Source organism: Cynocephalus volans, chromosome 11 (genome assembly GCF_027409185.1).
Source record: "Cynocephalus volans isolate mCynVol1 chromosome 11, mCynVol1.pri, whole genome shotgun sequence".
In the NCBI taxonomy this organism is placed as follows: domain Eukaryota; kingdom Metazoa; phylum Chordata; class Mammalia; order Dermoptera; family Cynocephalidae; genus Cynocephalus; species Cynocephalus volans.
In genome coordinates, this window is record NC_084470.1 from 80,763,711 (window position 1) to 80,788,175 (window position 24,465).

The 24,465-nt window shown below is 35.5% G+C and overlaps 1 protein-coding gene across 1 annotated transcript in view; it reads right to left on the minus strand.

The window, feature by feature from the left end:
- SHQ1 (SHQ1, H/ACA ribonucleoprotein assembly factor) overlaps positions 1–24,465 on the minus strand; it is a 106,937-nt gene that overhangs the window by 29,272 nt on the left and 53,200 nt on the right. The window contains exon 10 of the mRNA XM_063114575.1: positions 19,216–19,336. Coding sequence (XP_062970645.1) covers positions 19,216–19,336 — 121 coding nt within the window. The remainder of the gene's footprint in view (positions 1–19,215; positions 19,337–24,465) is intronic.

The window sequence follows — 24,465 nt, forward strand, 5'->3', positions numbered from 1 at the left end:
ACATTTTGGGTAGAGAAAATGGAATGCACAAAGGCCAGGAAAAGCTGAAGTTTATGGCAAATTTGGGAAATGGTGAATATAATCTACTTGGCAGGAGAGAGAGAATGGGTGCCCAATCAGCAGGAATGAGGGATAAAGCTTAGGAGATGAGGAAGAGATGCAGAGGGTCTTGAACCCAGCTCAAGTATTTAGGCTTTTATCCCGTGGGAAAGGGGGAATCATCAAGAACTTTTGAGAGGGACAGCCATAATCAAAATAGCATTTCAGAACAGTCAGACTGGGATTACTGTAGGAAAAAGCAAGAGGCGGAGTGAGACTGTGGTGGGAAGGAAAACAGACGGTATTCTGGCAGGAAATGAGGAAATGTGGACCTAAAAGGAGAGGTAGTGAGACCAAAAGAAGGATTTATATGAAAGAGATTGTATAGGAAGAATGAAAAGGACTTGGTGATTGATTCAGTGTGGAGCAGGGAATCAAAGCAGAAACACATGACTCAGGGAATGCAAACATGTCAATCTGCAAAAAAATGACCAAAGACCCTAAAACATCTAAAGTCATAACTGGTCCTCAATATTCTAATTTATCACAGCTTTACAGCATATGTTCATCGTAGATTTTTCACACACGAAATATAAGATTCTGTAATTATATCTGAATTTCCTGGAAACCAGTCATCAAAAATTTACTGAAACAATGTTCACAAAAATTAAATCCTCCAAGGACAAAAGGAAATACTAATCAAAAGAGAGCTGAACTAACCATGTTAATATCTGACAAAATAGACAGTAAGGCAAAAAGCATTATTAGTGATAATCACTACATAATAAAAATTTTCATTCACCAGCAAGATACAACAATTAGTAACACTGAATAACATGCTTAAAAACATAAAGTATAGGGCCGGCCCGTGGCTCACTCGGTAGAGTGTGGCGCTGATAGCGCTGAGACCAAGGGTTCGGATCCTATATAGGGATGGCCAGTGCACTCAGTGGCTGAGCGTGGTGCCGAGGGTTGCGATCGCCTTACCGATCCAAAAATATATATATATATATATATATATATATATGTAAGTATAAACTGACAAGCCTACAGGAAGAAATTGACAAGACTGCCAACATAGGAAATTTTCACAATCTTTCAATTCAAAAATTGACAGATGAAATACACAAAATAAATCAGTAAGGACATAAAAGACTTAAAACAGCCAAACTTACAAGTTTCATCCAATGGAGAGCACAGCAGCTAACAATTAGAAAATAAACATTACTTTCAAGAGTAAAATTGAAAATCTATAAAAACTGACTACTACATGCTAGGCACAAAATTAATCTCAACAAATATCAAAAGAATGGTGTAATTCTCTGACAGAAATGCAATTAAGTTGGAAATCAACTACCAAAATATTACTATAAAAATCCATATACTTGGAAGAAAAGAAACATACTTCCAAGCATTTCATGAAAAAAATCAGAAAATATCTGGAGTGGAATAGTAATGAAAATTCAGTACATTTCAAAACTTGTGAGATGCATACAAAGCAGGAATTGAAGGAAAATTTACAGTCTTAAATGAAGAAAGGCTCAGTGTTAATGAGTTAAGCATCCACATGAACAGTCAGAAGAAAAAGCCTAACAAATCCCCAAAAGGTAGATGAGATAAAATGATACAGATAAAAGCAAAAAGTAATGAAAAAGATGATAAACAAAAATAGAGAGGATCAAAAGAGCAAAATATCGGTTCTTTGATAAACTAATCAAACATACTCTCTTGTAAAATTAATTTTAAAACAAAAAGAGAAAAAGCACAAACATTGGGAATATAAAATAAGACAATTACAGATGCTGTGGAGAGGAAAACAGGTAAGAGTAAATAAAAACAACTTTATGCCAGAAAGCTTGAAAATTTAGGTGGACAAATTTCTAGAAAAACATAACCTATCAAAACTGACTCATAGAAAAATAAATAACCAGCATAGTCCTATAACAATCAGAAAGCCAAGATGGCTTTTTGATGAACTCTACTGAAGATTCCAGGAACAGATCATTTCAATCTTACATAAACTATTTCAAAGAACCAAAAAAGCAATACTCCCCAACTCATTTTATTAGGCTGCCATAACCTTGATAACAAATCCAGAAAAGGACAGTACAAGAACGGAAAGTTTTAGGCAAATCCCCTCACCCCCAGCAGCGCGCGCGCGCACACACACACACACACACACACACACACACACACACACACACACACAACAAGCCAAATCTACCATCATATTTAAATAATACATCATAATCAAGATGAGTTTATCCTAGTAATTCAAGGTCTAATTTAAGTTAGAAATCTTATAAATTCCATTAATTACAATAACAGATTAAAGGAGAAGAACTTTAAGATTATCTAAAAAGATGAAGAAAAACACACAATAAAATTCAATAAACCATTTGGGATCAAAAACTTTGCAAACTAAGAATAACAGGAACCTTTCTCAACTTGATAAAGGCTACCTACAAAAGCTTGCTGCAAACATCATATTTAACAATGAACAGTTGAAAGCATTTTCTTAAAGATAGAGAACAAGACAGGGAAACGTATTACTACCATATCTATTCCACACTGTACTGGAAGGCCTAGGCCAGTGAAATAAGGTAAAGAAGAAAAAACAGGAAAAGGAAATAAAGGATAAAAAGATTGGAAAAGAAGAAACCAAACTGTCATTATTTGCGTTACTATTGCCTATACATAAAACTGAAGAGAAAGTATACATAAGAGTCAATAGTAGAGTTTAGCAAAGTAGCTAGATACAAAATCAATATAAAAAATGAATTGCATTTCTATTACTTGAAACACACAGTTTGAAAGTAATTTTTTTAAAAAGATACCATTTACAATAGCAACCAAACTACAAAACAATAAATCTAACAAAAGATGTTCAAGCCTTTTATGGAAAAAAGTATAGAATTTTATTGAAAGACATTTAAAGAAAACTTAGAGAGTCATACCATATTATTGAAAAGAGAGATTAAATGTTTTAGTCTCCCAAAACTGATTAATAGACTCAAAGCAATTCCAACCAAAATGTTTTTCATGGTACTTGACAAGATGACTCTAAGATAAAAAGCAACGGTAATTAAGAAAGTATGGTATTGGCACATGATAGGCAAGTAAACCAGCGGAACTGAACAGACAACCCAGAAACAGATCCACATATACACATAAACTTGATTTATGGCAGTGAGCACTGCAGGACATATGAGAAAAGGACAGACTATTTAATAAATGAAGCTGGGATAAGATTATCCATATGGGAAAAAATGAAACTAGATCCCCTATCTCATAATATATAAAAAATCAATTCCAGGTGGATTAAGGACTTAAATGCTAAATGGAAAAGGATAAAGATTCTAGAAGATACTTTATGAAAGAATGTATTTATGATATCCAATTACAAAAACTTTTTAAACAATAAACAAAAGTACATCTATAAAGGAACATATTGATAAATTCTACAACATTAAAATTAAAACTTCTGTTTATGAAGACACTACAAGGAGACTGAAAGATAAACTATAAACTGAGAGAAAAATGTTTGCAACATATTTAGCCAATAAAAGACTAAAGAGAGAGAGCCCTATTGAAAAATGGGAAATACAGCAGATAGATATTTCACAGGAGAGGAAACACTATTGCCTCATAAATACATGAAAAGATGCTCAGCTTCATTAGTAATCTGGAAAACACAATTAAAATTATAAGAAAAACTATTTCATACCCCTTCAGATTATCAACTCTTAAAATTTGAACAATATAAATGTTGGCATGAAGGTGAAACCAGCAAAATTTTTATACATTGCTGGTGGGAGTATAAATTGAAATAAGTTGGTGCAACCACTTCAGAAAATTGTTTACCTACAACCATCCATAAATGCCAGCAATTCCATTTCTATGTATATAGAGCTTACCCAAAAAGTTGCACAACTCTACCATGAAAGTACAGTGATGTTCAGAGCAACATTTTCCTAATAACCTGTAGTAGATTGAATTATGTTTACCCAAAACTCAATAAAGCTTGAATTGTGTCCCCAAGTTCTATGTATTAGAAACTTGGCCCCCACTGTGACTGTTAAGAGGGTGTGAAATCCTACTATGGTAATTGAAAAGTGGAGCCATGAAGAGGTGATTAGATTGTAGGACCATGCTGTGGTGAGTGGATTAATAATGGTGGTCAGGGGCGTGGTTCTGAGGGCTTTAAGAGACAGGAGAGTCTGTCTCTCTCTGCTCTCTCTGCTTCCACCATCTTGCAATGTGAGACCCCTGGGTCACTGTTGTCACTACCATATGTGTTCCTTGGACTTTGGACTTTCCAGCCTCACAAACTGTAAGCAATAAATTTCGTTTTCATTATAAATCACCCAGTTTCAAGTATTTTGTTATAAGCAACAAAAACAGACTAATACACAACCCAAAATGGAAATCATTCTAAACAGTATAATTAATAGAAAAATAGATGAACAGACTGCAGTATATTCAGACAACAGAATAGTATACACCAGGAAAAGAACAAATCACAAGTCTATGCATCATCATAAATAAATCTAAAGAAAAAAAATCAAGAGAAAAAAGCAAGTAATAGAAGAACACATACAATATGATTCCACTTACATAAGGTTTGAAAGCAAGTAAAACTAAAAACTAAACTTGGGATACATACATAATTGGTAAAACCATAAGGGAAGACAAAGTAATAACACAAAATTCAAGGCTGTGGTTATCAGAGCAGGGGGTGGGAAATATAACTGTGATTGGTCCCATAGGGAGCCTCTAGGAAACTGGTGGTAGGAACATGCATTCTGTTTATTATTATTATTTAATCTGCACATGTGCTCTTTATATATTATATTTTGCATTTCATAGAATATTTTAAGAGAATAATCTGTAGAAACATACAAAAAAGGCACACAAAAGGCAACTTTCAGTAGATAACTGAGCCCAATAGTTTCTTTAAATAAAAATGGGAATAACAGAGGCAAAGAAAAAAATTAGCTATTACCCAGAATTATGAACTAAAGTACGGATCATCCCATAAATTCTGTAGACAGAAGAATTTCTCTAACAAAAATGAATCCCCTGAGAATTATTTTTCCAAAGTTGGGTTTCATCTCTCATTCAGCTGTGCAAGCCACAAACCCAGGCGAACCCTCCATGCTGCCTTCTCCCTCATTCCCCAAATCCATTTCAGTTCCTAAATCCTACTTCCCTAGTCAGGCTCCACTCATCCTTCACAAAGACACAATTAATATAGCCTTTAAACTGGCCTGAAAAGCTCTTCATGCTACAAGCCCATTGATCTTCTCCCATCACATGCTTAAAATCCTTCACTAGCTCCCCACTGCTCTTAGAATAAGGATAAAAATTCTTAACATTATTTAGAAGGTGTTGTAGAGTCTGGGCTCTGACTAAATCTAACCTGGCTCATCTTCACCCCTCCCCACACACAAATTCCCTTTCTCTGTGTTTCAGCCACCCTGGCCTTCTTTCAATTTCTTGAACACATACAAAACTGCCTCCTGCCAAAGGGCTTTTGCACATGGTGCATCTACTACTTCTTTCTGAAGTCCACCACCCTTCTCAAGTTAACTCCTATTTGAAGTAAAGCAAACATTTCCCCAGGGAATCCTCCCGACATACCTCCTCCTATCCCTCCACCAGACTAGGTCAGCTATCGCATGCTCTCATGGCAATATTAATCTTTTCTTTTGTGGCACTTTCCTAAGTTTTAGCTTTACTTTTTGTGTATGTGATTATTTGTCTAACATCTTCTTCCCCATTAGACTATAAGTTCCATGAGGGCGGGGGCCATGTCTGGTTTTTGTTTATGATGGCAGGCCCAGCACCTTAGCACAGAACCTTGTACACAGTAGCAACTCCTAACTATTTGTTAATGAATGGGTTGATAAACAAATACTCAAATCTAAAAGTGGTCACAATTTTAACACCATCATTACCACTACAGTATTTAGGATAACAATATCACCAAAGGTATGAAAAAAGTTATTATCTGGTGTAAATCCTATTCCCAAGCCCCAAGAGGAGAGCCCATCTTATACTGGCAGGTGATCTTCGAAAAAATATGATTAATGGAAACATGTTACATTGACCTATACAGATGAGGGGAAGATCTGTGTGGCTTTTGTTTAAAAACAAAAACAGAAACAAAACTGTTCACATGCAAACCTAGAGCAAGGCTGGATCTTTCTGATACAATGGGTAAAAGCCTAGGACTTACCAAGTGAAAATTTTAGATTTAAAATTTACGTCTGAAATCAGGGATTACAATAAAGCTTCTGAAATACAAAGATGTATAGTGCTGCTGTGTTCAGCATACAAGCTTTACAACCTGAGTTTTGAAAGCGTGGGTTTTATGATTAATCCAGTATTTAATAGAGTGGAGATCTTTTGCTGATGGTTTTATTCAGATCACTTTAGCTTACACAGTGTAAGTGAAGTCCTTTTATTGTTGGGTCCATTGAAACAGGTAGAACATATCCTGACAGCTGTAATTTTAAAAATCAAGTTGAAAGTGAAGTCAATTTCTTCCAGTAAGAACCAAACCCTTATTTTCCTGAAGCATTAGAATATTCTAAGGACAGGAATAAAACCTAAATGGTTGGCAAGCTTATTTGGAATGGCACAAGGATACTTACCACTATACACGAGAAGGTGTTTTATTCTTTGCTCAAAGAAAGTGTCTTTGGGTTTTATTAAGGTATCAAAAATGACATCCCCAAAGAACAACTCTGGGTATGTATGTGCCCTGGGTTTTTAGGGAAAAAAAGAGTCAGGAGGAAATAAGGTCTTCAGAAGAGATGTCACTTTTCACATTTCACTCTGTCATTTAAAGTACACCCCACCCATTATTAATCTGTGGTGTAAACGTGATATCTCATCCATTATAAGGCTAAGAGCAGACCAACCAATCAAAGGGCAAACATGCCATGATATTAGAGGTGTATTCTATCACTTGATGTGTTGTGAAACTCAGGACAGATGCACATTAAAGACTTCTAATGGTCTGGTCTCTTTTTCTGCTATGTAATTTTATATAAATAATAAAATGGTACACCAAAACAATGAGAGAAAATCCACATTTTTTTTTTTTTTTTTGTGACCGGTAAGGGGATCGCAACCCTTGGCTTGGGGTCGCCCGCACGGCGCTCAGCCAGTGAGCGCACTGGCCATCCCTATATAGGATCCGAACCCGCGGTGGGAGCATCACTGCGCTCCCAGCGCCACACTCTCCCGAGTGAGCCACGGGGTCGGCCTGAAACTCCACATTTGTAATGTCAAATTACTACGTGACTTAAGTGCTAAGTTCATATTTGAGAAAACTCAAACCAGCACTGATGAAGTAACTAATCACAGTCACACATCACATAATGACTTTTTGGTCAATGACAAACAGCTTATACTACAGTGGTCCCATAAGATTATAATGGAACTGAAAAACTGCTACAGCCTAGTGACATTGTAGCATCATAGTGCAATGTATTACTCATGCAGGAGCAATAGGCTATACTATATAACCTAGGTGTGTAGTAGGCTATACCGTTTAGGTTTGTGTAAGTATATTCTACGATGTTCACACAATGAAATTGCCTAATGATGCGTTTCTCAGAACGTACCCGTCATTAAGCAATGTACAACTGTGTTATATTTATTTCTTTTCATTTAGGGCATAAGGGCTTTTTTTTTTTTTTTCATTCATTTATTTGTCAAATTGGGCCTTGAGTGCAGACCACCACACTTTATACTTTATTCACTTCCATAATATTCTGTTACATTTGAAAAAAAAATTATATTATAAATTCTTAAAATGCATATCTGGGGGGAAATATATGTTCACTGTAAAACATACCAAAAAATAAGTATAAAATAGAAAAGTCACCCATGAGTCCACAAACCAGAGATAACTTTTAACATTCATATGCTTCCTTCTAGGATTTTGTTCTGTGAATATATTTTTTTAATGTGATTAAGCCAGTTCAGCATATACGACATCATACATGCTGCTTTTTCCATTTAGCTTTCCATTTATGTTTTTCATAACAGTCTAATACTGTTGCCTCCTAAACAATTTCCAATTATCCTCCCAGACAGTGGGCTCCTTGATGCAGAAAACTTGACATTGATCCCATCTCCAGCACTGAATGTGATGCCTGCAGTGGCAGGTATTCAATACATTTTGGATTCAATCAGACTCTACACTCATGTAAATGAATGAGACACAAAGAACTGAAATATCTATAATTTAAATATCTCAGAGTAACATGGTTTAATATAAGAAACTCTGTCATTCATAGGCATCTACTCATGGGAAATAGTATTAAATAGAATGGCAATACATGATATCCTTCAGTTATGTCACAGGTCACTCAATCTGTCTCCTGTTCAGGCATATAATTTGGAGAAGATGATGGCCAGGGGAACACCCTGGAATTGAAGGGTGGAGTGCATTTTTCCTTCTCAACTGGCTACCATTCTCTTGTCTCTAGACCTGGTGACAGCACATAGGTACAGGCCCTGAGATGGTCAATTCTTGAGTCTGCTTAGGGAAGCTGCTTGGCAGCCCCAACACCATACTCTGGGCTGATATTACTCAACAACAATAAGTAGGTAGGTAACATGCAAGTGATCCATCCATCCATCCATCCAAACATCCACATACTCTCTCTCTCTTATCCATCTTCAACACTTTCTGACTTTCTCACACCTAGGTAAATGAGCATTCCCAGAAAGTTACATGTTTCCTTTGTCACTTACCTGAATATATAATATCTGTGTAGGTAAGTGCATTTGTCCTTGTTTTATGACTAGGATAGGAAGAATAACATATACTGAAGGTCCTACAAGAGTTTAGTATTGTATAAAAAGAGGATAAAACTGCTTCTTTTCATTGAAGTTTTTTACTGAATTAGAAAGAAAACTTTCAAAAAAAAAGCAAGCCAAAACAAAAAAGAACAAAAAAATAACAAACAAGGGCCGGCCTGTCGCTCACTCGGGAGAGTGAGGTGCTGATAACACCAAGGCCACAGGTTCGGATCCCATATAGGGATGGCCAGTTAGCTCACTGGGTGAGCGTGGTGCTGACAACACCAAGCCAAGGGTTAAGATCCCCTTACCGGCCATCTTTAAAAACAAACAAACAAACAAACAAAAAACAACAACAAAAAAAAAAAAAGAAAGAAAAGAAAAAAAGAAAATCTTCAATGTAATGAGTATTTACTAAATATCTTTAATAAGTGTCAGGCATTTTGCTAGATGCTAGGGTACCAAGTTGAATAAGGCCTTTGCCCTCTACAGCATTCACAGTCCAGATTTCTTTGGACCCTTTTTCCTTGGATCAGTAATTAACAATGAAATCACAAAATCATTCCTTACGGAATTATACATCTTCAGATTAAACTTATATCATACCCCACCCCAGACATATGATTGTCCATTTCAAATTTCACTCTTTTCTCAAAATGATAGTTGGTTTTTGTTCTTTAATATTTTAAATTAATATATAAGAATAACATATGAGAATCCCAAAAGCAACAATCAAATAAGGCCAAGTTGTTTGTGCCTAAGAAATACTCGCACATACTGCCATCATGGCAAAGGCTCTGCATTCAAAAGTTAAGGCTTCTTTCTTTCTCTTCCCTAGGCCAACAGAACATACAACTAAAAGCAGGGAGTGAACATTTTACATCTGGCATAAAAGCTCACGCTCCAGCAGTTGAGTTTCTATGTCTTCACTTAGTTTAAGCAATTGTCAGAGACTGACGAGAGTCCCTGAACCCCAACTCTAATTTCCTAGCCCTCCCCTGGCGTAAGTCACACTTTGAGAATAAATGTATATGATTGTCCTTGTAAATAAGGATGGTTGTTCCACAAAGCAGAGGACTTTAAGCTTCTGATAAAGTATCTCAGCACTAAAAGAAATGAATGGTACATACTCACTAAACATGATTTTTGCCATCAACCCATATATTAAATATTAGTGAAGCTTAATTTCTTTCTTAAAAAAAAAATAGATAGAAGGTCTATTATAGTCTATTACAGTTTCTTCCTGCACCCCCAAAAGATTGTTTTATGTGCTCCCTGGGGTAAGTGGACCTCACTTAAGAAGGCAGAGCCATAGAAAATGTGGAGAATAAATGTATAAGTTGAAATCACTGTTTTAGAATATTATAAAACTCTCCAGGAAAAAAAGGTAAGACAAATACAAAACAGAAAACATGATCTGCTTCATGAAAGTACTAATTTATCATTTTAAGTTGAAAAAAACGCATGAAGCTCCTATGCAAAGTCGACAATGGACACATATAATAGCTAACATTTTCTTTAAACCTTCCATAAGGCCACACTAAATAAAAACATCTAAAAGTGGACCAGAAATCTGCAGATATCCATCCATTAAAATACCATTTGTCAAGTTCATAATACTCTAATATCTATATTTTTAAAATAAAAATTATTTTCTGGAAATCTGTTTAAACTGGGAACAGTAAAAAAATAATCAATAATAAAATTATCTAAAATAAATACCACATAAATCACTTAAAATCTGGAAATACACCTCAAGGAGGTCCTTTTCTAATACCCCATACCCAACAATACGATCTGTAGCTCTATTTGTTATTTTGCCAGCTTCTATTTATTCAAGAAAGCAATCAGAGCAGGAAATTGGACAAGTCAAATGATCACAATCAATCTCGTCACCTTCACAACATGCTGTGAATGTAATTAATCCTCTATTTGTTTAGGGGACTTCACACCCCGTACATTAAGGCAGCAACTCCCTGCTGGCTTGAGTTGAGATAATTATGTTATAACAAGGATTGGGTTTCAATCATAATAGGCAGAAGAAAAAGGAAATTGTACTTGAAGTTGTCAGTTTTTTAAAAAAGGCTTTCTTGTGACTCCATTCAAAGGATATTCTTGACAAAGCTCTCCTTAAACAGAGCAATTTCTAAGTAGGATAACCACACATAAGCCACATTAATCAATTCAAGCACAGTGAAAATTCTACGTGAAGTAGAGAACACTGGTTTTAAAATCTGACAAAATCAATCACCACCCGAGCTCACTTGATCCTGTGGGTCTCCTCCAAAGAGCTTTGAGGTACAAAAATATACAAGAACAGGGAGGTGAAGGAAAATATCAATTTGCTCACTCTGTAAAAAGTCGTGGCTCCAGTAAGCCAAAACCAAGGACCTGAGAAGTCTGCAGCCAAGTGTCGGGGACTAAATAAGAAAGAATAGACAAAGTCTAATCCAGCTACAGCTACAAAATGGGCTTGATACACACAATATTCCTGAGATAAAGGCAGGGTACTTCCCGTGCCTACTCATCTCTGAAATGGTTATCTTTTCTTTCTTCCTTTCTTTTTCTTAAAACAAGAACTCCTATTCTCACTTCCTCTAACCTCCTCCACCTCAAGAAAATTAATATGAAAATATGAAGACTTGACCAATTAATTTTTACAAACTTTTTCTATTTTTATCAATATATCATAATCATGATTCCCACAGTACATGTATAAGTAAAAATGATAAATGAATGTTTCCAAATTTCTAAAAATTTTCGAATATTCCAAACCTGTTTTTTTCAAGGTCTAGATTCATGATTACTAGGATGTTTGTATGTGCTAAGCTCCTTGGTATCTGAATATCTTAATAATATGTCACTACCTTTTAATAACCTTTAAGCTTTTGGATAATCAAATGTCCAGGAAACTGAGCATTACTGATTTGTGTTCAGTTCTTAGTAAAAGCAAAACAAAATGTGGTCTACTGGCATAGAAGAAGGACATAAATAAAAATTAAGAAAATCTAAACTTTAGTTAATAATAACGTATTAATATTGATTCATCAATTGTGACAAATATGCCATTCCAATGTAAGATGTTAATTATAGGGGAAACTGGGTGTTATGGAAATTCTCTCTACTATCTTTGCAACTTTTCTGTAAATATAAAATTATTCTAAAGTAAAGTTTATCTAAAAAAACCAAGTAGGAAAGCAATTACGAATTAAAATAAAACACCCTATAAATATGTACAATTATTATGTGTCAGTTAAAAATAAAACTTAAAAAAACCCATAATAAATAACAACAAAAAACCCCCACAAAACTTTAACTTTTAGATATATAATTCTTTCATTAGTTCTCTCAATATATCTAGTTACAGGGAGCATTCATATCTTTACAAAAGGTTATTTTACTCTTCAATCTGCAGGAACATTCTTAATCCTACGATTTATTGGCACATTTCTTGTAAGAGAAGTCTAATGAAGAGCAACGGTCCCCAGTGGGCATGGCTGAACTACTGGTGATAAGGTAAAGAACCACTAAGTAAATCCTTTCTATATGAAACCATACCAAACGGATGCAAGTGAATGGATATTGGCATGTACTAATCTTTTCTTATGGAGATAAAACCCACTTCCATCCAGGATGAATTTGTGGATTTAATTAACAGTAAAACTAAAGAGCAATTTCAGATGCCAGAATAACCACCTTACCAAGAATGATTTCAAATCAAGGAAGGTTTAACTTGCTTGAAATTATATACAATTGTTTCTTGAAATTTCTACATGCTAATCATTAGCAGCCTATGTAACCCTTAACATTTTACCATTTGGTAGAGGAATAACTTCCCATACAAAAGTAAAACCACATGGAGTATCTGATAATCACTTTGCATGCCTGAAATTAACAGATCCCTGAAATCACCTGTAGTAGTACTGCAGATTATGAATATCAGTGACATGGGTGGTGGTAGCTATCATGGCTCTCCTCCAGCTACATCTCAAAATGGTGTTAAGGAATTACAGCAATGCCCTCATGAGGTGGCTGCATGCCCCACCCACACTCTTGTCTGAGAAATGCCTCTCACTACCAACAAAGTGGGCCCTGGGGTCACATGCGTTCCAGTTTAAGGGGGTACTATGTCACCCCACTGCGACCAAGGCAACTGGAGCAGGAAAAGACACTGACCAATGCTGGGGCAATCACATTCTCCCTTCCCTGAAATTACAAACAGGGACTCTAGTCCATCTGTACTGAAAGTAAAGACATATAAACTCAGAGGTGTGAAGTAGCCATCCTTCTCCATGTGCATCGAGAGAGAAGACTGGCAGTGACTCACAGAAAGAATCACCACAGGAGATCATGTGCCAGGCAGCAAGCCAACTGCCTCACTATCTCATAACTTGAGCTCCTGGAACCCTCCTGTACTTCTAGCACATGGATTCCTGAAGATAACCTGTAGTTGCCTAACAAAGGCCCTTACTTTTACTGTAAAAATTCTGAGTGAGTTTCCCTTATATAACCAACTGCTACAGTTTGATGTGATTTTTCCCTGCCAAAACTCATGATGAAATTCAACTGCCAATGTAACAGTGTTAGGAGGTAAGGCCTTTAAGAGGTGATTAGGCAGTTAAGACAAATTAATGTCTATCTCTCAAGACTGGGTTAGTTCTTGGGAGACTGGATTAGTTCTTTTGAGAGCAGGTTGTTGTAGAGCAGGTCAGCCTCCTCTGCCTCTCTGCCCATGCATGTCTGCTTCTCCTTCCCCTCTGTGTTATGACACAGCATGAGACCCTCACCAGACACTGACTAGATGACTAGATGCAGCCGCTTGATCTTGGACCTCCCAGCCTCCAGACTGCAAGCTAAATAAATCTCTTTACCTTACAAATTACCCTGTCTCAGGTATTCTGTTATACCAACAGAAAATGGACAAAGACACCAACTGACTCTACTGACAGTCTCCAGCACACACAATGAAGAAATGAGAATTTCTTATCTGGCCCTGTTACTCAAACATTGTGACCTCAGGCTTCTTATTTTCTTATTCAACAATAAAGGAATACTAGAAGGATAAACAATGACCTAAATGCAAAAAGTCTCACATCCATCCTTGCCCTTCCAATATACCATAGCTACAACCAGGAAATCTGTTCATCATGTTGCATACATGTTTTCCTTTTCTACTCCTCCACATGCTATTTTCCTAGCCTGGAATGCATCCCCTCCTGATTATTATATTCATATGGGTAACACAGTACTATGCAACCAAAGAGCTTTTTTTTTTTTTTTTTTTTTTACATTTTACTATTTAATTCATACCCCTTCTTTGTCCAAACTGTCCATACATTTTCCCATCTGTGACCCAAATGTTCCTGGCCACCTCTTTATGGAAATTCCTTACAGGACTCAAATCAACATTTCCCAAACCAATCTCCTCATCTTCTCTCCCAACCTACAGCCTCTCCGATATTTTAAAATCTTAGCAAATGCACCTTAAATAGCCCAGTTAGATGGCCAAGTCAAATGCTGGACCTAACCTTTAACTCCTCCCCTTCTCTCTCTCCCTGCACATCCAATCAATTACTAAGTGTGTCTCACCTACCTCTCAAATCTGACCACTAGTCTCCTTCCCCACTCTCCCTACCCTGGATCACGCTATGATTGCCTTTTTGTTGGATTACTATGCCTCCTAACCAGCCTTTCAGTCTCCACCCTAATTCATCCACGACAATGTAACCTGATGGATTTTCCCAGATCACAAATCTCATCATATCACTCAAACACTCCATAGCTTAAAACTCTTCAGTTGCTCCGCACTTTCCCAGAACAAAGTCCAAACATCTTCAGGTAGCCAAGGCTCTACATGTACCTCTCTAGCTTCATTTCTTTCCTCTGCGTTTTGGTATTATTATATATCCATCCTGAGCTTCCAAGCCCTTCAAAAGGGCCACATTCTTTTGTCCCCATTGTCTGAAATACTCTCTATCCCCCCTTCCCCAAATGCATCTGACCAACTCCTACCGGTCTTTTAGCTCTCAGCCTAAACTCTTCCTCCGGGAGCTTTCTCCACAGCTACATGTCCTCCTAGGTGCTTCCACAGAACCCATAGTTCCCCATAGTAGCCGCAATGAGATAGTGCATAATATTCTGCTTACATCTGTATTTCCCACTAAAAAATCAGCTTCAAGATGGAGTCTCTCTCTTGTTCACCAGAGTATCCCCAGCACCTGGCACATAGTAGGGCTCAGTAATTAGTGGTTGAAAAATATATTATTCCACTTTTACATTCAATGCTGATGATGTACCTCTGCAGTGAGGTATACTCCTTCCTCCACAGAAACCAGGAACAAGAGAGAGCCAAAAGGAAGTGACACATGTATCTATGCTGTTTTTAGGTGCACCCTTACAAAAGCACATACACAGAGAAAGCAACTGAAGCAGTCTAAAACAATGATAGGGTCTTAGGTTTTCTAAAATTTTAAGATTTCAGTGCTGAAATTCACTTACAACTGAGGAAACTGAGGTTCAGGATTTATCAAATAAGAGATAACTATTTAGAGACATAATTATTTCCCTCTACAAACTTTCCACATTAATGTCCAAAAAGTCATAAAATAAGATTTCATTTAGGAGGTAAAGTACGCTAAAAAGCAGCAAAAAAAAAAAAAAAAAAAAAAAAAAAACCTACTTGATCTCTTCTCATTTTAAAATGCATCATGCATTAAAAACATACAGTTTTAATGTCAGATTTTCTTCAGTGGGCATATAGTCCTTTTATAATGAGGAATAAATTAGTTACTTTAAAAAATACCATGTAATAACTATTACATTATAAAGAAAAATGACTTATAGGATACTATCATAAAAATAAAAAGGTTACAAAATGATATGAGCAGTATTATTTCCACTGATTTAAAGAACTCTGTATACTCTTGGTCCTACCACTAGAATAAGCTTGGGCTGAATGAGTCATAGAACTCAGCCACTGTGATGGCTCTATTCTTACATTAGCAAAACCAATAAAAAACAAAAACAAAAATAAATAAATAAAATAAAATACACTGGGAAATAACTAGAGAAAATATTAAAATACTCATATGAGGGTACTTCAAAAAGTTTGTGGAAAAAGAAAATTGAAAGATACTATGAATCTTTCCATGAACTTTTTGAAGTTCCCTCACACTGGTTGCATTAGATGAAGTGACAAAGTGACTTGCTAAGGTCATACGGCTAATGAAAAGTAGAGCTGGAACATATTACAGTTCATTCTTTTCCCTCCCAGCCTATACAGAAGGGTGTAAACTGCTAACCTTTCAGAGGGTTAGAACTATCACTGCTATTGATGATGGAAGCCTACAAGCAAAGAATCAGGGGAGATCTTATATTGAATGTAGCTAAAAATTATGAAGAAAAATAAGTTAGCGCCAAGTCATATTTTTTAAAGTGCTACAATTTTTCTTAAGTAATAAAAAATGCTCCTTTAATCATCTCTATAGTTACTATTCAATTCAACTAAAATTTACCATGCTCACAAGGAACTGTGTGTGCTCATTCACATGGACCTTAAAATTTTAGAGGGGAAAGAGATATGTACCTAGATTACAACAATATAAGGCAGGTTCAAGATGTGCCCAATGACCTCTCAAAACATCTCTCACATACTATGGTAAGATCCATGAGAAAGACAAATAATTCATTAATTCCTTTTCCTACGGGAAAGGCTCTCTGAAGAGAGAGCTTTTTACGTTTTGTTTTTCTTCAATACTCCATGGGTGAAGACAACTGGTTATGTAGGTAGCATATGTGGTAAAGTATGAAATCTAGAAATAGCAGATCTGACACTACTGCTGATCTATCTTTCATAAGCCATAACCTCAAGCAAATCATTTCCTCATATTGCCACCCAAGGAACATTCGCTGCAGTGGACAATACACTCAAAACTTCTAATGAGGCTTAAAGTAAAGGATGGCTGAAAGCATTCTTTTTCAGAAAAGTAATTTGCAGAGTGTGTAACTCAGAATAAGAATCCAGGAGCTTCAGTTTTTAAGATCTGCAAATATGCTTTATAAGACAGATATATCATAAGAAAAAATAATTACCTAGTAGTAAAACAGAACTTATCATAACTGTTGCTCTAACTTCATTAATTCGATACAAGAATGATTTGGCTACCTATATTCTAATTAGTTTTTGGCAAAGTAAATGTCTGATTGTAAAAATGAAACACTGTTCTCTGTGCTAGTCTGAATTTAGCCCTTGTCTGGCATTTGAAATAAAATTTTACACAGTTTTTATCAAATAAAATTTTACACAGTTTTTATCATTATAATCAAAAACATCACATATAGACAAAGGAAACTACAGAACTAATTTGAAACATAAAAATAAGGTGCTAGATTTCATTGATAAACTATATGGAAAAAAATCCAGGAGGTATAAGGTGAAGAAAAATTAGTTATGAAAATCACGGACATACGATGTAGAATAATTAATTTAGAGCCAAGAAAGTTCACATATAGATGATACTAGAAAGCTCAATCATGTTGTACTTGCAAAATTAAGGATGAAATTTTAATAAAATTAGATAAATGAACAAATGTTTTATTTCAAAGGGGGAGGAAAAATATAGCTGGGCTAGAGTTAAATTTAATATATAAAGTGAAAACAATACAGCTTATTTAGGGAAAGAAAAGTTATGTTCAAATCAGCAAAGTTGAAAAAAACAACTTCTACAAAGTAACTTGAGGAGGTCCTGCTGGTTTCTCTCTTCCTACCTCACTCCCCAATATATTACCCCTTTAAAACTATTATCATAACAATTACCAAGAACCTAAGAATTCTGCTTCATTTCCATAATTTAAAACCAAGAGAAAATATTTTTTTAAAGAGAAATTAAGTCTGACACTCGCCACATCAACTTGAGGGCCTACATCCTCCTACTTTAATGAAATACGACCTTCCCTCTGGTTGATAAGGAATGTCACAAACAAAGAAACAGGCACTCGCAGAAATGGGATCTTGGCAGAAACCTCAATACATATTACATGTTTATAAAATCCTCAGCCTTAAAACAAAAATCCCCAAACTCACACAGATAGAGTATTTCAATTTAATTTTATTATGAAAATTAAAGTAACAACAGGAAATGGCAGCAGGGTATTTGATAAGCTCAATTAGCAGGAGGATCAAATGAAGTGATGACATACCATCATGACCTCAGGGGTTAAAGATTCAATTTTCCATCTGGCAAAATCTAGATCTCCAGCACAAACACTGACACCACCTGCCGTATGTTATTAGGTGTTATCTTGAGCAATTCCTAAGCATTTTCCATACAACAGGTATAGCCCCAAGTTTTTTTTCATATTTCACTCTGCAATATGATTGCTTCACCATGAACAGAAATCAGAAATAAATTCTATATAATGACTAGTTCAAAACAGGCATTGAGGCTCACACTAAAGCATTTATTTAACAATCACAGTAAAAATGCCATAATAGTAAAAATATGATTATTTTGCTTCTAAGTTACAATTGATATTGTGCCATCATTCTCTATAAAACCTAGGAATCATTCCAAACAAAAGCTCTTTGTATGTTCTCAATTAATAGCCTCTTGCTACTGAAATAGATAATTTGGCCATGTCTAGTAAGAATCAGATCTACAGAACTCCTTCACAAAATAAAAATTCACTGCATTTTTAAACTTAATAGTTAAGCTATTATGTTTCCTTGAATGAAGCAATGATAAACACTTTTTGAGAATTTTACATACCAAGTGCTGAAGCCCATTTGTGAGTATTCAGATTCTTTGACACATGTGTTATCAAGAATAATGCTACTAGGTTCTAAAGACCATATTTTTTATACTTTGAAATATAAACTCTGTAACCCTGTGGACAGTCAATGAATAAACAGCTCTTGTTTGGATTAGATTTGATTAGGTTTGCATCCTGTGATGTCTACACATATAAACACGAGCACATATACATATACACATACTCACACTCCACTTTAAGTAAATTATAGGTACAGGTTCAGATACCCAGTTTTGATAGTTCATATTGGACAGTCTATAACAATGAATACTCAAAACTGTCTGTTTTAAATCTTATTTGTCATGCTGTGCCAATATCAATTTTTTATAATAAGATTAATTTTTCACCCTCTGCCACTCCCTTCCTAAGTAAATTCACCAAGCTCCCCATGTGAATCCAGTTACTTCTCATGTATTTGGTAGTTATATGGGTTTCTCTCTCATTAAAACATATTTTACAGGTTATTTAATTTTCTACCTCCTGGATAAGAAGATGTTTCAGAAATATAAGCATCTATAAATTTATAAGTGACTCAAAACTTACTTGGCTTTCTGAATCCACACACAGTAGTCTGAGATATAGAGATCATTTAGGATGTAGGCTGGGTCATCTTCCTGAAAAATTTTGTGAATATCCAGGAGACACTTTAAAACTGCACTTTTACCTGAGGAAATTTTAAAAACATCAATCATCCTTTTAAAAAAACCCCAATTTTTTAACAGAAATCCAGATACTGAGAGTTTTAATCATTTCTTAAGAATATTTTTAATATCCTTTAATATTTAATACTTTTACTACATGAAAACTTATCACTCCTATTAGGTTCAAATCCCTTTATTTCTTTCCTTAAGAATTATGAATAATCTTTATACTCTATTGCTATACCTGAATAATTGTGGTTATTACAAAAATGTTATGAAATACTACTAAATCAATTAAATGATTGGGAGGAAAGTTTTCTAAACTAAATGAATATTTAAATGCATCATAATTTTAATTCGATAATGTTCTTCCAATTCAAGCTTTCAAAATAACATGACTTGTACTCCATAAATATATACAAAATATCATGGGTCAATAAAAAAAATAAATTAAAAAGAAAAAAAGAAAGAAACAGAGGTAGAACAGTGATTACCAGTGGCAGGGAAAGGGAGTGGAGAAGAGAGACCAGTACAAAGTTACAACATTACAGTTACATAGGAGGAATAAGTTCTGGTGCTCTAGAGGGACAATAGCTAATAACGTTGTACTATGTATTTCAAAAAAGCAAGAGAAGAGGATCTTCAATGTTATAATCACAAAGAAATGATAAATGTTTAGGTGCTTGATATGCTAACTATTCCGATTGGATCATTATACAATATACGCATGTACTGAAACAAACTGTACTCCAGAAACATGTACAATAAAAAAGTAATAAAAACATGAAAAATATTTTAATTTCCAAACTTCTTTATTTCTTACATAGATATTTTTCATCAGAGAATTACCTAGTACATGCTCAGTATTCCTTATCAAAATGCTTGGGACCAGAAGTGTTTTGGATTTCAGATTTTTTCGGAATATTTGCAGAACACATACCAGGTGAGCATCCCTAATCCAAAAATCTGAAATCTAAAATGCTCCAAGCATTTCCTTTGAGCATCACATTGGCACTTGAAAAGTTTCAGATTTTGGATCATTTAGATTCGGATTTCCAGCTAAGGGATACTCAACCTGTACTAACAAATTTTTTTCACCTTAAAATGAAGAAAACTCAGATTGAAAATTAAAGTATCATAGTACTACTTCAGAAATAAATTGACAAAAATCACTCCCAAAAAAAGCCTTGTTCAACATAATTACTTCCTCTGGGTAGTTAAAAGAACCTAATATTAATCCAACCAAAGTCTACAAAAACAACCTTTACAACTCAACAATTTCCTAGGTGTTCTAAACTTCATGACATTCCCTGAAATTTATTAACTATGAGGCAAAATACTAAATCTAGAGTAGTACCACTTCCTTTGACCTGTGAAATACAGCATTTTCAATTTAACAGTTTTACTCGTTTTTACAGTTCTGAAACAAGAAAATACTGTATTGATTTCATGAAGACATTGGATGTGCTTTCAACACTTCCCATTTGACTTTTAGATCATGACCTATATGATGACATCTCAAGATCCCAAAATTCTTGCCACTAAGTTTTTTAAACATAATTAACACTAGAAAGTAGATTTCGAAAAGATCAGGGACTCCTGTTTCATTTAGTGGTTAATCCCTAATACCTAGAACAGAATCTTGCAGCAGGTTTTCAATTTAAGTGTTTTCTGAATGAATGAATGAATGAATGAATGAATGGCACAGTAATTGCCCAGCTTAGACCCTTGTAATTTCTTTCATCCCACAGCCTCACACCCAAAAATCCTGATAATTTTTCCCTGGAAAGGCTCCTTATATCTGCCCTTTCTCCACCACTGCCTGAGCAACTATCCTCATCCACACTCTCACCATCTTGTGCCTAGATTTTAAGAATCTTCTCCCCTGTCTTTCAGATTCCTGCCTCACCCTTCTAACACACATTTTTTTAATGCATAGCTTTCACTGAGTCCCCTCCTTGCAGATGCTTTCAAGCCTCTCTATGGACTTGTTTACATGCCTTTGGTCAAATGGCTCCCCTTTTCTTCTCCACTCAACCTAGCCTTCTGGCAAAGTGTAGCTTAAGTCTTAGTTCCAGGCTGACTTCCCTAGTCCTTATGATCCTTTACTAAACCCTGCAAAGGAAAGAAATGAAAAAGAAATTCAGTCGTCCCTTCCCATAACCCCCCCGCCCCCATCACTTCACAGAAGAAGAACCTGAGGCTCCAGGACGGTAAGATACTCACAGTGCCATTGAGTTGAAGGACCAGGATCAAAATCCTGATCTTACTAGCTCCAGAGACTATCCACCATGCCATGCTACCTGTATGTTCTTGGCTCACTGAGTCTATATCAGAGCATTTTCAATATTCAAGAGCTAAGCAGGTAATAAGTCCTTGAAAACAGAGCCCATGCCTTTTTAAAAAATGTTAACTATTTATGTGGCTCCCTCATGTGCAGATGGGAAGAATGCCAACAAAGACAGACTAGACTGGTTAAGAGAAATAAATAATAGGCCTAAAACTACAAGATGTCAAGTTCATTAAGTTAAGTCAAGGTCATAGCTATGATTTATCTAAGTGGCCCAGGTTAACTATGTCAAAGGATTAGTGTGAATCCCCCCCACCACAGGTCTATTTTAATTACAAAGTACGTAATGTTTGGTAGAGTTTGATGAAAGGAGAAGAAAATATAATCAAAATTCACAGATGTGATGAAACCATTTTATCCACATTATTCAAAGAATCAAGAAAGAATTAACTAACTTGTAAGACTTTTTTGAACAGTTTTAGTTGCCACAGAGAAGACAACTGTCACTGCAAGCAGAGAAAAGGAGTTAGTTTAGGTTTATGATAACTACTAATTAAAAGTTTTAAAAGTCAGTCATAGGTCTTCACCAGAAAAACAAACTTCACTTGTAACTTGAATAAGTTTCCCTACAGTGTAACACCCCCAGAATACTGCCTGTCAAGATCCAGGACTTTACTAATACAAGCAGGAAATGCAGTATATGGAGAAAACCATTTGACTAAAGCAGATGGTTCATGTAGGGAAATAGAGTAAGCAGGTGAATTTGGTAGAAGTCACACTATAACAGGGAGGAAGAGATGAATGCAGTCAGAGTGAAAAGGCCTAAACTCCAGGGTGGGCAGCAGGGATAAAAGACTCTACTCCAGAGATTTTTATGAAGAAGAGTACAGAGTTAAGGTCACATATTTAATGAGGATCCATAGCAGCAATTACCAAACAAAATTATGCAGCTTCATTTAGCAGACATGACTACAGTAAAGCTGCCCTCTTGCCAAGGGCCATAGGCAAATTCAAATCTTCTAGCTATCACAAAAGAATAATAGAAGAATACTCATGAAAAGAAATGTCAAAATAAAATGAATAGTTTTTAAAAAGTCAAAATAAAAATGAATAATAAAAAGAAATGTCAAAATAAAAATGAATAAAAAGAAATGTCAGAATAAAAAGAAATGTAATAACAAAAATGTCAAAAAATATTTTTAATTTAAAGAGGAAATTGCACATTTCATTTGCATGTTCTGATCTCTATTTTATTTTTAAAAAAGACAAATACACATAAAAAAAATCCTAAACATAAATATATACCAAAATGATATTAATAGTATGTCTCTACATTCATTGAACAAATACATAGGAGCCTGTCATGTGCTCAGCATTGTTCTATATATGGGAGTACAATTGTTTCTTCGCACTTTATTTTCAAAATTGTCCACAAGAAACATTAACAAAATGTTAGACATACTTGACTACACAGTCAACCCCTGAAATACTGACAAACGAATGCAACAAATTTTAATTCACATTTAAAATTATATTTTTAGGGCCAGCCTGTGGCTCACTTGGGAGAGCGTCCTGCTGATAACACCAAGTCAAGGGTTGAGATCCCCTTACCAGTCATCTTTTACAATAAATAAATAAATAAATAAATAAAATTATATTTTCAATCAGCTGAGAAGCAATATTTAGGTCAGGTAATTTTTAAAAAATCACATGCAAGGCAGTGCTGAGAGTTACGTGCTCTCGTCAAAAGCTGTGTTTTAACTGTAAGCCTTACTCAAACTATTTTCACAGTATGCTATGTGACAAATGTGGTAAAAGATAACCAGGCTACTGGAAGTTGACAATCTAAACAAAAAGCACATTATAAACACCCTCCCCCAACAATACATATTGGCACCCTGAGGTCATACTTGATCTCTTTTGTTCTAAGTCACCATAGATCTTTATAGCATCACAGCCAGGAAACTCACAAGCATGTGGCTGGGGTTTTTTTGTTGTTGTTTCTTTTTAAAGTTTCTTTTGTATGACTGCTCTATCAGTTCCTCAACCACTTATCTAGAAGCAATGAACAAAGGAAAAAGCTGGCCTTCTTCCAGGCTGTCACATGGCCAATGGCCAGAAGCCTAAGGGGACTCAAAGTACCTGGCTCCTGTGGGGCTCTATCCAGTTGTGGGCTCATCACAAATCATATGGGCATAAAAAACTGCTAAGGCCTAAATCCAAGAGAATTATTTCTGCTCAAAGGCACTGCAGGAAAGTGACCATTTTAAGGCAGCTCACTGCCTGGTCCAAAGCAGAAAAAAAGAAGGTATCTTGCACAGTAACCACGGTAACTATTTCCACTTCAGGAAGCTCTCTCCAGGATGTTAAATCCCCCAAGAATTAGGGATTCTCTAAGATTGACTTGGTTGGATATGCCAACCCTATTCATGGAAGAATGGCTCTGAGACTAAAGATCTGTTCACTCATGAAGGCATTTTAATACTAGTATCCTGGTATTATAAATGACAAGGGGCATGAATGTTTTACTTCAGGGAAATGATTATCCAATAACACAGAGAAACATAATGACAACATAAAGAAAATATGGACAACAGTAACAAGCAGGTGTGCAGTAAACAAGATTTAATACATCTTCTAGCTTTCCTCTGATGGAAAGTTTCTCCAGCTTTCCTTTGAAAGGAAGGTAAACTAAGAACAATGTGCTTTCCTATCTGGACAGATGTAGCATCTCAGCTTAATATATCTTAAAACAAAGACAAGACTGAGCTGTTGTAAATTAGAATCCATTGGCTATCTGAAATCCTCCTATTAGCAGATCAGATTTGGCAATAATCTCCAATAACAGACCAGCTTGAAGGC